At 39.3% G+C, this 14,794-nt stretch overlaps 1 protein-coding gene across 1 annotated transcript in view; it reads right to left on the minus strand.

Annotated features, from left to right (window-relative positions):
- LOC134568673 (galactosylgalactosylxylosylprotein 3-beta-glucuronosyltransferase 1-like) overlaps positions 1-14,794 on the minus strand; it is a gene marked incomplete at its 3' end in the record, with an annotated part of 56,279 nt that overhangs the window by 4,950 nt on the left and 36,535 nt on the right. The window contains exon 3 of the mRNA XM_063427324.1: positions 4,638-4,931. Coding sequence (XP_063283394.1) covers positions 4,638-4,931 — 294 coding nt within the window. The remainder of the gene's footprint in view (positions 1-4,637; positions 4,932-14,794) is intronic.

The raw sequence follows: 14,794 nt of genomic DNA on the forward strand, positions 1-14,794 counted from the left end.
CTTAAGCTTGCATTTAAAAACAAAAAACAAATTTCACTGTAATAGATTGAATAGCAGTTAGTTGTCTGCCAGCTTCTGTGTCAGGCTCACAGTGGATACTGTGCCCACTTGCCCAGTTCCACCACTCATATCTGGTGTCACAATAGCTTAAGCTTGCATTTAAAAACAAAAAAAAAATGTTTTCACTGTAATAAATTGAATAGCAGTTAGTTGTCTGCCAGCTTCTGTGTCAGGCTCACAGTAGATACTGTGCCCACTTGCCCAGTGCCACCACTCATATCTGGTGTCACAATAGCTTAAGCTTGCATTTAAAAACAAAACAAAAAAATTCACTGTAATAGATTGAATAGCAGTTAGTTGTCTGCAAGCGTCTGGGTGTCAGGCCTTCAGCATGTACTCTGCCAACCTCTGCAAGTGCACTTTGCCACTCATATCTGGTGTCACAATAGCATGCCTTTAAAAAGCAAAAAAGTTTTTCACTGTAAGCTAATAGCAGTCAGTGTCCTTCAAGTGGGTGTCAGGCCTTCAGCGTGTACTCTGCCAACCTCTGCAAGTGCACTTTGCCATGCATATCTGGTGTCACAATAGCGTGCCTTTAAAAAGCAAACACGTTTTTCACTGTAAGCTAATAGCAGTCAGTGTCCTTCAAGCGGGTGTCAGGCCTTCAGCGTGCACTTTACCACTCATATCTGGTGTCACAATAGCGTGCCTTTAAAAAGCAAAAAAAGTTTTTCACTGTAAGCTAATAGCAGTCAGTGTACTTCAAGTGGGTGTCAGGCCTTCAGCGTGTACTCTGCCAACCTCTGCCAGTGCACATTGCCACTCATTTCTGGTGTCACAATAGCGTGCATTTAAAAACAAAAAACTTTTTTCACTGTTATAGATTGAATAGCAATTGGTTGTCTGCAACCGTCTGTGTGTCAGGTTCACAGTGGATACTGTGCCCACTTGCCCAGCGCCACCACTCATATCTGGTGTCACAATAGCTTGCATTTAAAAACAAAAAACTTTTTTCACTGTTATAGATTGAATAGCAGTTAGTTGTCTGCAAGCATCTGTGTGTCAGGCCAACAGCGTGTACTCTGCCAGTGCACAGTGCCACTCATATCTGGTGGCACAATAGCGTGCATTTAAAAACAAAAAACTTTTTTCACAGTTATAGATCGAATAGCAGTTAGTTGTCTTCAAGCAGGTGTGTCAGGCCTACAGCGTGTACTCTGCCAACCTCTGCCACTGCACAGTGCCACTCATATCTGGTCTCACAGAAGCTTGCACATATAGTACCACTAATTAAAAAAAAAATGACAGGCAGAGGAAGGCCACCCCGCAGGGGCCATCGTGGTCGTGGTGCTGTGATTCCCTTTTGCCCTAAAATAATGCCCAGTTTTCAGAGGCCACGTACCCTGAACTTGAAAAGTTCTGAGGACATAGTTGACTGGCTAACACAGGACACCCAATCTTCTACAGCTTCCGCTCGGAACCTTGACGCACCATCCTCCTCCAGCTTAGCTTCGGGCACCTCTCAAGATACCACTCACCCGCCTGCCGCCACCACCAACACTAGCACCACAGCCGCTTCACTTGGAATGTCAGAGGAGTTATTTACACATCCGTTTGAAGAAATGAGTGATGCGCAACCATTATTGCCAGAGGATGTAGATAACAGGGATATGTCTCAGGCAGGCAGCATTACACACATGGACATACGGTGTGATGATGATGATGTTGCACCCGCTGCTGCTTCCTTTGCTGAGTTGTCAGATACAAGTGAAGCGGTTGATGATGACGATGCGTCCATGGATGTCACGTGGGTGCCCGCTCGGCAAGAAGAAGAACAGGGCGAAAGTTCAGATGGGGAGACAGAGAGGAGGAGGAGGAGACGAGTTGGAAGCAGGGGGAGGTCATCGCAAGGAGCTAGTGGCACAGTCAGACAGCATGCATCGGCACCCAGGGTCAGCCCGACAGCACGCCAGTCAACGCATGCTGTGTCCACCACCAGAATGCCGTCATTGCAGAGCTCAGCAGTGTGGCATTTTTTTTGTGTGTCTGCCTCTGACAACAGCGATGCCATGTGCAACCTGTGCCAAAAGAAACTGAGTCGTGGGAAGTCCAACACCCACCTAGGTACAACTGCTTTGCGTAGGCACATGATCGCACATCACAAACGCGTATGGGATCAACACATGAGTACAAGCAGCACACAAACTCAAAGCCGCCATCCTCCTCCTGGTCCAGCATCTTCAGCCACGTCAACAACTGCTGTCCTCCTTGCCCCCTCTCAACCATCCGCCACTCCGTCTCTCGCCTTGAGCAGTTCCCACTCATCTGCCCACAGTCAGGTGTCTTTCAAGGACATGTTTGAGCGGAAGAAGCCAATGTCAGAAAGTCACCCCCTTGCCCAGCATCTGACAGCTGACTTGTCTGAACTATTAGCCCGCCAGCTTTTACCATACAAGCTGGTGGAGTCTGAGGCGTTCAAAAAATTTGTGGCTATTGGGATACCGCAGTGGAAGGTACCCGGACGAAATTTCTTTTCACAAAAGGCAATCCCCAACCTGTACTCGATTGTGCAAAAGGAAGTAATGGCATGTCTGGCACACAGTGTTGGGGCAAGGGTCCATCTGACCACTGATACCTGGTCTGCAAAGCATGGTCAGGGCAGGTATATCACCTACACTGCGCATTGGGTAAACCTGCTGACAGCTGCCAAGCATGGAATGCTTGGCTCTGCAGAGGAGTTGGTGACACCACCACGACTTGCAGGGAGGCCTGCTGCCACCTCCTCTACTCCTCCTACTCCATCCTCTTCCATAACCTCCTCGGCTGAGTCCTCTTCTGCTGCTGCGTCTTGCTCCACATCAACGGCACCCCCCCCCCCCCCCAGCTCCCCAGGTACTATTCCACATCCCGGATACGGCAGTGTCACGCCGTCTTGGGTTTGACTTGCTTGAAAGCAGAGAGTGTCAATCCATATCTGCCAAGTGACCCTATGTAGGGGGAACAGTCCCCATTCTGCTCTGTGTCAGTGTGTTTTAGGGATCCTTAGGATAGGTGTCAATGCATATCTGCCAAGTGACCCTTTGTAGGGGGAATAGTCCCTATTCTGCTCTGTGTCAGTGTGTATCAGGGTCTCTGAGGACAGGTGTCAATCCATATGTCAAGGTGTCAATATGTCATATGTCAGGTGTCAATCCATATCCATTGTTATTTAGGAATGTTAGGTGATTTATGCCCTTAATGGCTTAAAACCAGACTCTGCATCAACTGTGTAATTTTCCATGGGAGTTTTGCCATGGATCCCCCTCCGGCATGCCACAGTCCAGGTGTTAGTCCCCTTGAAACAACTTTTCCATCACTTTTGTGGCCAGAAAGAGTCCCTGTGGGTTTTAAAATTCGCCTGCCCATTGAAGTCAATGGCGGTTCGCCCGGTTCGCCGGTTCGCGAACGTTTGCGGAAGTTCCCGTTCGCGAACCGAAAATTTCGTGTTCGCGACATCACTAATTGTATTACTTTACATAGTTTTGTTCCATTTGCAAACACTGAAATCAGACTTTCAATGCTTCTTTCAAAATCATTTATAAACATGTTAAATAGAATGGATCACAGAACAGAACCCTGAGGGACACCACTTCCATCACTCCTGGGCGGCAGCATTGATCATAGTACACATCAGCTCCAATACTGTAATACTGTATGTATTGGGGCTGATGTGTACTATGGTCATTGCTGCCGCCCAGGAGTGATGGGAGTTTGAGCGCAGGACTTGTTTTTTTGTATTTGTATGAACTTTCTTTAGTTGCTGCAGCACCTTGTCTTGAGTTATCCAATTACAATTTTTCTGCAATTTTTTTGCAGCAATCTTTTGCATATCTATTGCCATGTATTCTTCCTTAATATTTACTGAGGAGAAATATTAAGGAAGAATCCTGGGTTTTAGTGTACCTACACTTTCATTTTTTTTAGAATTTATGTACTTAAATTGTGGTTTGTTTTGCTTTCTTTGGCTATCACTTTCTCATTTTGTAGTTTAGCAAATCAAATCGCCTTTTTTCGCGCATTATTGGCTTCCTTATATCTTTTATAGGATGCCTCTGATTTGTCCGATTTAAAGGCTTTTCATGCCCTTTTCTTATTTTTAAATTTCTTGATTTACTTTCCCACTAAGCCACATTGGTTTTAATTTGTTTCTTTTATATTTATTACCCAATGGCACATACTGAGAAAAGTACCTTTCTAATATTTGTTTGAAGATATTCCATTTATCATCAGTGTTCTTTTCACTAAAGAGTGTATGCCAGTCAATGTATTGTAAAGCTGCCTTTAACTGGTTGAAATTTGCATTTTTTGTAATTAAGATATATTATAGAAAATGGAACTAAAATAGGTACGAACATGACTTTATGTCCAAAATGGTTAGCCAATGGATCCTAGAGTGTAATGACATGAGCATTATTTAAGACCTATATTAAGAGTGCCAACCCGGTGTTATTAATACCTCTTTATTCATATATTAAGTATTGGAAACTTATTTCTTATCTATAATTTAAAAATTTTTTTTTTACAAATAAAGGGATCTGACTATGTCTCAACCTGGTTGCTAATGCTTTTGTAGTCAATAACGAGATGTGGTTTCCTACCTTGGTACAGTTGTCAGCTTTGGGTTCTAGATCTTTCATCTTCACAAGATCCATTAGAAAACTTGGCTCCAGATGTCCACCTCTAGCATTTACTTGGAACATAGCCCTGGGATTCTCTAGAATCAGATTCAAACTAACGGCAAAGCCAGCCATGTCTATAGCAAAAAGTCGTGAAGCTGCATACTTCACCTTCCAGCCCACAACCTTCCCATCTGCATTCACCTTCACTGATTCATAACGCAGGCCACCAGCAAGACCAACAGGCCACACAGACACTTTTTTAGTGTATCTCATCTATTAAAAAAAGAGTAAGTACAAATATTTATCAAAGATGTATAAACACTGGTATTATTCAGAAAGAAGATTTAGCAAAGAGAAGGGAATCAACAGTAAACATTTTTTTCATATCCCCATATATTTATTTATTTTTTCCCCAGACAGTTTTACGGATTTACTCTTAATGCTTTTTATACCATATACTGACGGTCCTTGGTCAGATTTATCAACTCTTCCAATGTCTTTCCCAGATTCAAAGCCTCTTAGACGATTAAAATGCTCTCCTTCAAATACTCCAACAAATGGTGTCCCTGCTTAGTGATTTTATTACTCAAGGAATAAAATGCACTTAGATTGTATTAGAGCCGAAAAAAAATTAAACGCGATAATCTCAGATTTCACTTTTTGAACATTTAAAGTGGTTAAAATATAATGACTAGTTTAATATTTTGAGTTAAGTCAAATTTTACTCGTCTTGCTAAATTATGCTTACAAATTACAGAATCCACAGAATTTAACCCTTTCTATCCCTTCTGCATGTTACCATTTCTCATTCCTTTTTTTTTCTCACCTTAACACCATTTCCTCTTCTATACCCACCATATTTTATCCTCTTTTTCTCTGTATTTTACTTCTCAATTCCTTTATCTTTTTCCTATTTTTTTTAATGGTGACTTGTAGACCACCACCATAACATTATGCATTAATTATCATGATTACTGAGAATGTCCATTTGGTCGTATGAAACTACCAATAATTTAAAAACACATAAAAAAAAACTTGCAGAAGGTCAGATAAAGCTCATAGATTTTTTTGGTTTGTTAGAGATGGTGTAAGGCCATTTATAGAAAACTAACAAACCATATACAAATGGTTTACAAATAGTTTAATGCCTGAGCAGTTTTCAGAGTTGTATAGCATCCTTTTTCAAGTAGCCCCTTGATATAGATCATGAGATAAACAAAATATTGTATCAAGTTTATTTTGGAATCTGCATTTTTTTTTGTCAAAACTTGTTAATTAGCTGAAGGTTTTATTTTGTTTGATAAAACAAAGTATTACTGGTTTGCCATAAATTGTGTTGACTCAAACAAAGGAATGTGGACATCTGTAGCTCATGTGACAGACGTGACTGTCACATGTGCTCAGTGCGAACCTGCTTTCATCTGTGAAGAGCACAGGGCGCCAGTGGCAAATTTGTCAATCTTGCTGTTCTCTGGCAAATGCCAAACATCCTGCATGGTGTTGGGCTGTAAGCACAACCCCCACCTGTGGACGTCGGGCCCTCATACCACCCTCATGGAGTCTGTTTCTGACCGTTTGAGCAGACACATGCACATTTTTGGCCTGCTGGAAGTCCTTTTGCAGGGCTCTGGCAGTGCTCCTCCTGTTCCTCCTTGTACAAAGGCGGAGGTATCGGTCCTGCTGCTGGGTTGTTGCCCTCCTACGGCCTCCTCCACATCTCCTGATGTACTGGCCTGTCTCCTGGTAGCGCCTCCATGCTCTGGACACTACGCTGACAGACACAGCAAACCTTCTTGCAGCAGCTCGCATTGATGTGCCATCCTGGATGAGCTGCACTACCTGAGCCACTTGTGTGGGTTGTAGACTCCGTCTCATGCTACCACTAGAGTGAAAGCACCGTCAGCATTCAAAAGTGACCAAAACATCAGACAGGAAGCATAGGAACTGAGAAGTGATCTGTGGTCACCACCTGCAGAACCACTCCTTTATTGGGGGTGTCTTGCTAATTGCCTATAATTTCCACCTGTTGTCTATCCCATTTGCACAACAGCATGTGAAATTGATTGTCACTCAGTGTTGCTTCCTGAGTGGACATTTTGATTTCAAAGAAGTGTGATTGACTTGGAGTTACATTGAGTTGTTTAAGTGTTCCCTTTATTTTTTTGAGCATAGGTTGCAAAATATTAGTATAAGATTTAAAATAAACATCTGACATTCAGTAGTTGTTCAAAATAAATAGATAAAATAGTTTTTTTTAAAAAGTCTATTTATAGGTATTAGTGAGGCCCCTGATGGTATTACTAATGGTACAGCTTACTAAATGGCAGCCAAATGTAAAAAAATAAAAAAAATCTGCATTTAAGCATAGTGATTATAGGGAATACAGTTAAATCATACATTTCTTAATTAAAAGGTGTTAAAAAACTTTTACAGCATTCTTTTTAATGCTGATATAATGCTAGGCATGAAATGCACCACCTACCCTCCCTGACTGTAGAAACAGTATAGTCTTTAAAGTCTCCTTTAATGTTTGGTAGGAGGGGGAGAGGCGCTCATTTTCAGCAAACAATAAACTGTTGAATGGGCTCCTGGCAGATAAATGTTTTCTTCTACAAGGTGGTTATCAATCTTGAAGTATAAAAGAAGATAAGCGAGGAATCTAACAGCTGGGAGAGAGGAGGCAGTTAAGCCTGAGACTCTGAGAAAAAGATACCCCTCCACATTCAAATGGGCGGGCGGTTCGTGACGTAGCGCGCGCTTCCTAGGACCAGGAAGTGAGGCAGTGAAGCAAGCGAGGCAAGCGAGGCAGCGAGACAGCGAGGCAAAGAGGACGCCGAGCCGAGCACAGCACAGCATAGCACGCTGAGCATAGCGGCGTTGAGGATTTGAAGGCAGGATTTGAAGGCAGGGAGGGAAGGAGCTGGGGGTTTCCCAAAGCCACCCCAACGAGACAACAAAGAGATTAAGCACAACGGTAGCAGAAGAGGCAGTGGGACGACAAGGAGCTGATAAGACTGTCTCTCTATCTTTCAGTCTGCAGGTACCTAGGTTTCTTTTTTTTTTTTTTTCTTAAACAGCAGAAGATTGCTTTCTTTGCATGGATGGGATGGGCATGTAAGTCCCAGCGTGCAGAATAGAAATTTCTTCGATTAAACATACTACTCCTTTCTTTTATATCTGCCACCGACCTCCACCCTATATTTTGAGTGACATACGTTTTTTTTTATTATTTATATGTCATGGACTCCATCTCTTGCTTTGAATGATATGTAAGGGACAATTACTTAAAGGCACAGCTAATCCTTAAAGTTATATTTAGTCTCTCCAGATAAGCCTTAGAAAAGCTGGAGGATCTAACTCTATAAGCAATATTTAATACCTGCAAAAAGGAAAAAAAAAAAATATATATATATATATCACCTATAGATATATGTGTTAAAGAGGTATATATCATTTTAAGTGAAGTAAAAGCTTAATCAAGAGACATACCACTATACATGGCTCCTAAAAAAGAGAAAGCCCATAGTTTGGAGAAAAAGAAAGCAACAATTGGTTCATTTTATTCACCTAAAATGGTTCATACAGAAACAGAGAGGCAACGAAAATCCCTGCCCCTGGAAAATGCTGAGCTTTCTATACATCAAACATCAAATATATCAGAGGATGACCCTCCTCACCTGCCAAAATCCCCCCTCCCCCAGGGACTTACGCAACAAGTATTGATCCAAATGTTGGACAACCTACATAAAAATATTAAAATGGATATTGAAAATAACACTAAAGATATTAGATCGGAAATTGCCATCCTTTCTGAGAAATTCTCAAACCAGGCAAATATACTACAAAAAGTACAGGAGGAATACGAACAAATCAAAACATCTAACTTACAGTTGGAGAAGAGACTGCATGATACTGAGATTAAACTGACGGATTTAGAAGACCGTTCCAGAATCAATTACACAAGAAGATTTATACTCGTATCTGGACAGCCTCTTTTCAAAAATACTATCTCGACAGACGCTGGGTCCTGAAACTCTTGAAAGATTCCATAGATTGTCCAGACCAAATGGAATTGATAAGTCCTATCCAAGGGACGTAATGATCTGTTTCTCCAGTTTTCGGATAAAAAACCAAATAATGCAAAAGATAAGGAATGGGACTCTTGATACTGAAGAATGGAGACACCTAAAAGTTTATCAGGACTTATCTCAAAAAACCAGACAAGCAAGAAGAACCTATTCAGAGGAAACTGCAATCCTCAGGAACATGGAGATAAGATATAAGTGGCTATTCCCGACGGCAATCATGGTCTATTTTAAAGAACAAACCTATATTTTCAGAGACAATATGGCACTAAAACAGAAGATGATGTCTTTGAAACTCATCCCTTGAATCAAACGGGACTTAATCTCTCCTTTTTCTCTTTTTTTTTTTTTGTGGGTCACATCATAGATTTTAAATTTGTAACGTATAGATTTTGTAACCTATACATATATAGACACAATATATAACTTAGTAGCACAAAATGAAGGAAGAAGAGGTGTACAACATATATAAGGTTAAATAACACTTTATAAAGGTATAGATAGGGCGTAGAATAGGCGAGAAATGCTTTTGAAATGATATAAGGAACTCATATGTAAGAAAATAATCACAAATATTCACATAATTAAATAAATATAGAGTTACACGTAGAATAATGGAAAGGGAAGAGTTTAAATCATAACTTATATACATATAGATGTACAATCTAACTTAGGTGTATGAATCGAATGAAAGTGAGCTTCACAATAAGCACAAGCTCAATAAATATGGCACAGAAAGCGCACAAAAAGGGAATGGTTGAAATAATGTAAGTGAGTTTTATAACACATCACAAGTTCAATAAACATTATATGATGAGTGCACAAAGGGGAGGGGGGAAAAGGAAAAAAGAGAAATGATAATAATGCCTATTATAACGATAATAACGCCTACTATCCTGGTCCAGGGTCCTGCGACGGCAGCAGGGTTAAATATGAAGACTGTATATAGGACTTCATATTATGGAATGAATGTTGTAATAGTGTGTTGGTGGCTGAGCCCCTCCAGGAGGGCCAAATATAGAGGGCTGACTGGAGAAGGTATGAGTGGATCTGTGAGTTTGGTGGTATCTGAGGGGAGGATAGGGGGAAGGAGGGTGTGGGGAGAGTTGCGGTAGGATGTCATTAAATATATTATCTATTAACGCAAGGGGCTTAAATTCAGGACAGAAAAGAGGCTATCTGTATAAATTATTGATAGACAGCAAAACAGATATCGGTTTCGTTCAAGAAACACACTGGGTTAATGCCATGTCCAAACTATGGAACTATAAAAAATTCCCAGTGGTCCATAGATCTAATTTTGCAGGAAAAAACAAGAAAAGAGGGGTGGCAATTTTCTTTTCAAGTAGTTTGAAATACGAGCTGATCCATGAGGAGGCCGACCCTAGTGGCAGGTTTCTGATAGTTATAGTTCGTATCAATGATATCTTGTACACTTTAGTTAATGTCTACGCTCCAAACCAACTTCCATATAGATTTATGGGAAAGCTGATTCAAAAGATTGACCGTGTATCGTCTGGAAGCCTAATTATCGGCGGCGATTTTAACTGCATTATCGATAACAAAATGGATAGGAATAGAACTAAGTCTGTACATATAGATGGTAAGCAAGGAACAGCTCCATCAATGATGCAGACTTTCTTAGCAAAAAACTGTTTATATGATGCTTGGAGAACATGCAATCCAGAAGAGAGAGATTATTCGTTTTATTCAAATGTTCATCAGACTTATACCAGAATCGATTATTTCTTGGTTAAAGCAGAAACCCTGGAGCGAGTGAATAAGGTGACAATAGGACCCATTACATGGTCCGATCATGCACCTGTAAGTCTAGTCATAAAAAATAATGCAGAATATAAATGTAGAGATAGATGGAGACTAAATGAAAATCTATTAAAATCAGAAATTAATGTAGAAGAATTGCGTATTCAGGCCAGAGAATTTTTTGAAACCAACGACACAGGGGATGTTTCCAATGCCATGTTATGGTGTACCTTTAAATCATATATGAGAGGATGCCTTATAAAATTGGGAGCCAATACAAAAAAAAAAAGGGTAAAGAACTGAATGAGCTCTATATTGATCTGGCAAAACAAGAACGTTTACATAAACTTACTATTGATCAAAAAATTTTGGAGGATATTAAGGAGATCAGAAAAAAAATATTGGTAAGAACTCAAGAAAAAATTAATAAAGCAATGCTAATATTAAAGCAGAGATGGTATTATGGAAATAATAAAATAGGGAAAAATCTTTCAAATAAACTAAAAAATAAAAATAAACTTCAGTCCATAAACTATATAACAGTTGAAGTAAACAATTTTACGCACCAACGCAAATAGCCAATGCATTTGAAGAATATTATAAAAGTCTATATAATATAAAATTTAATGAACCATCTGCAGGGGAAACAAAGCAGTTTTTGGATAAATTAAGCCTGCCAAAAATATCCAAGGAGAAATTAAGCCAACTAAACGCCCCATTCTCCATTCAGGAGATTAGTAACACCATTAAAGCATTAACAGCAGGTAAAGCACCAGGTCCAGACGGCTTCTCTTCAATTTTTTATAAAAAACTGAATGATGTGATCTCTCCGTTTATATTAAGGACATTTAAAGATTTTGCTAGTCATAAAATTATCCCACCGGAACTACTTCAGGCCTCCATAATACCAATTCCTAAGACAGATAAGGACCCAATATATACTTCAAACTATAGACCCATTTCTCTTATTAATTTTGACATTAAAATCTACTCTAGAATTTTGGCTGATAGACTTAAATATAACATACCTGATATTGTACATCCAGATCAGAGTGGGTTTGTAGAAGGCAGGGGCACATCAGATAATATCAGGAAACTATTGAATGTCTTATATCGTGCGGATCAAAGTGTGTCTCCTTTTGCTATGGTTACCCTCGATGCCGAGAAGGCCTTGGATCGGGTTAACTGGAAGTACCTGGAGGAAGTATTGAAGGCCTTCGGCATAGAGGGTCTCTTTAAGGAGTGCACAATGGCACTATATAAGGACCCTCAAGCCAGAGTCTCAGGATATATGTTTCAATCAAAATGGTTCCCAATTAGAAACGGGACGCGACAGGGATGCCCTTTGGCACCCCTGCTATATATTCTTTCTATAGAACCGTTGGCAGTCGCGATTAGACAGAATGTTGATATCAGTGGGCTAAAAGTGAATAGCCTGGAGAATAAAATTGCACTTTATGCAGATGATGTCCTCCTGACCCTTACAGACCCTATTAGTTCTATCCCAGCCATATTTCGGACTATTAATGATTATAGTAAATTCTCAGGTTATAAAATAAACATAAAGAAAACACAAATCTTGATAAAAGGCCTAAATAGATCCGGGGTAGACAAACTTAAAAAAGATTTTAAATGCGACTGGGAAGTAAGGAACATAAAATATTTAGGGTTAGACTATCTCTAGATTATAGAGAAATTGGAGATCTTAACTATACAGAAATTGCTACCCAATTTAGAAGCATTCTAAAAAGCTGGAAGGGACTGGAACTGTCCTGGCTGGGAAGGATTGAAGCAGTGAACTTCTACCTTCTCCCTAAACTGACATTTTTATTTTGTAATCTCCCGCTGAGGGTGTCATGCCAGACGATACGTGGTCTTCAAAGACAGTTATCAGACTATATATGGCAAGATAAGAGACCTAAAGTGTCATCGGAAATATTGGAGAGACTGGAAAGAAGGGGGAATTTCTTTCCCAAATATACAGAAATTATATACGAACAATATGGTAGCACACCTAATTAAATGCGATAACTTTACAACGTTAAGACCAAATTGGTTAGATATTGAAAAATCGGACCTCTGCAATATAGAACCCTTACATCTCTGGTGGTGTGACACTGAATTTGTAAATAATATAAGATCTAATAACCCGATAAATAATACAATGATCTATATTGTTAAGTACTTGAAAAGAAAATATGGAACAAAATTTATATCAAGAAATGCTCCGCTAACATGTTTAAAACTATATATAAAGGACATAAATATTCAAGAATGGGGAAATTGTGGAATAGTAAAGATAGCGGATCTTCTAAACGACAATAAAATACTACCATTTCCAACGCTACAGTCTAAATACAACCTCCCTTTGAATGAATTATTTAATTACCTAAGAATAAAATCCTTTACTATGGGAAAAGCCTTTTCGGAAACTTCTCCAATTGACCAGTTCGTAGCATTTCATTATAAAAAGAAAATTGCATACAGATTTAATCAATTTATAAGAAGTCAAAGGCAAATAGATAAAGCGCCTGCAATGAATAAATGGGAACAAGAACTCCATTTTTCATCTTTGGCTGAGGATTGGTTCTCGAGCCTACAAGCGGTAAAAAGATATATACATGGGGTGAATATACAGGAAGTATACTTTAAAATCATATACCGTTGGTACTTGGTTCCTACTCGCTTACATAGGTTTCAACCCACACTCCTACCAGACTGTTGGAGATGTGGTAGGGAGCTGGGCTCATTCTCCCACATCTGGTGGGACTGTGAGGATTTGAGGCCTATGAAATCAATGCTATCGGAGTTGGTAGATTTTATTTATGAGGTTCAAGTTGCTATTACGCCCCAAATGTTTCTGTTTCACCTAGATCTCCCAAAAAGCAACATAAAACTAAAAATTCTTATGATCCATATTTGCATGGCAATAAAAATAGTTGTGGCTAGAAATTGGAGAAATATGGGTGCGTTAAACTGGCATGATATATGTACACAGATAGAATACCAATGTAGTATGGAAGCCGGGATAGCTCTAAATAAGATATCCAGAGAGAAGTACAATGAAGTTTGGGCCCCTTGGGTTAAATACATTAACCATAAAACTCAATCCCCCCCCTCTTACAGCTAGCCACCCCCAGGCCGTAGCCGATATGTGAGTGTATGGATACAAGATGAACTATATTGTCTGTTTGTGTTTCTTTTTCTCCATACTGTATGATGGTGCGAATGTAGATATAGCAGAAGTCGAGTAAAGAATTATCTGATAAACACGGTCATATTGTTATGAATATGCTAACTTTTTTATTAATGCAATGCTCTATTGATAATGTCGAATATGTATACATAATATTGCAACGCAACTCACTGTACAGTGCTCTGATATTATATATGAACCTCTGCTTGTGAATGAATTCATTTTTTTAACTGAAAAATAAAGATATGTAGAATATAATATAATATAATATAAAATAAATATGTAAAAAAAAAAAATTAAAAAAAAAAAAAAGAAGATAAGCGAGGCTAAATGAAGACTTTGGGTTTGGTGATAAAGTGTTAAAATAGCCTCATTCCATTTTTGAACAGGTATCTGAGAGTCTTTAATTTCCTATCATATAAGTTTACAATGCCTTGTATACAACGTTCTCACCCACAACTATTTCTAACTTTGTGGGTTTCACCTTTAAATAAAAATGGAATGCACATCTTTATTACACCACAAACAATATCTGCTTACGTTGAACAATGGTTGTAAAATAACAATGTTGTGCCGGTTTAGCCCAATATATTTTACTGCTTGTATCCAGTCCCCCTGCTTGTTAAAAGCCAGCTCCTGAAATTATATCTACAAAAAACACTTGCTTCGCTAAACCCCCTGTAAGTCACTTTCCCATTACATCCCTATTAAACTAACACCAATTTGTCCTCCCATTACACGATTTCTGAAAAGCATTTCCCATTTCATTAAAACCATTGTCACGTTCTCTGAAATGCATTTATCCTAATTATCCCCATCTGATGTCCTATTCTTCATGACTTACAGATAACAGTATACTTTAAATGACTTAACGAAAAAATAAAAAATACTATTTATTAAATATACCTACATTGAAAGATCGCATGCATTTAATTATGCAATGTTTGATTGGGGGTATATTCTAAAAGCAGTTTGCAAAGGTTGCAGATTTCTTGTCTGCTGACTGTCCAATCACAAACTTCCAGTACAACTCATTGAACGGTCTTTGTTGGGCAAGTGATCTGAGCAGTGAGTGTGCCCCTTTGAGCCTT

The sequence above is a fragment of the Pelobates fuscus genome, chromosome 7, assembly GCF_036172605.1.
Source record: "Pelobates fuscus isolate aPelFus1 chromosome 7, aPelFus1.pri, whole genome shotgun sequence".
NCBI lineage: Eukaryota > Metazoa > Chordata > Amphibia > Anura > Pelobatidae > Pelobates > Pelobates fuscus.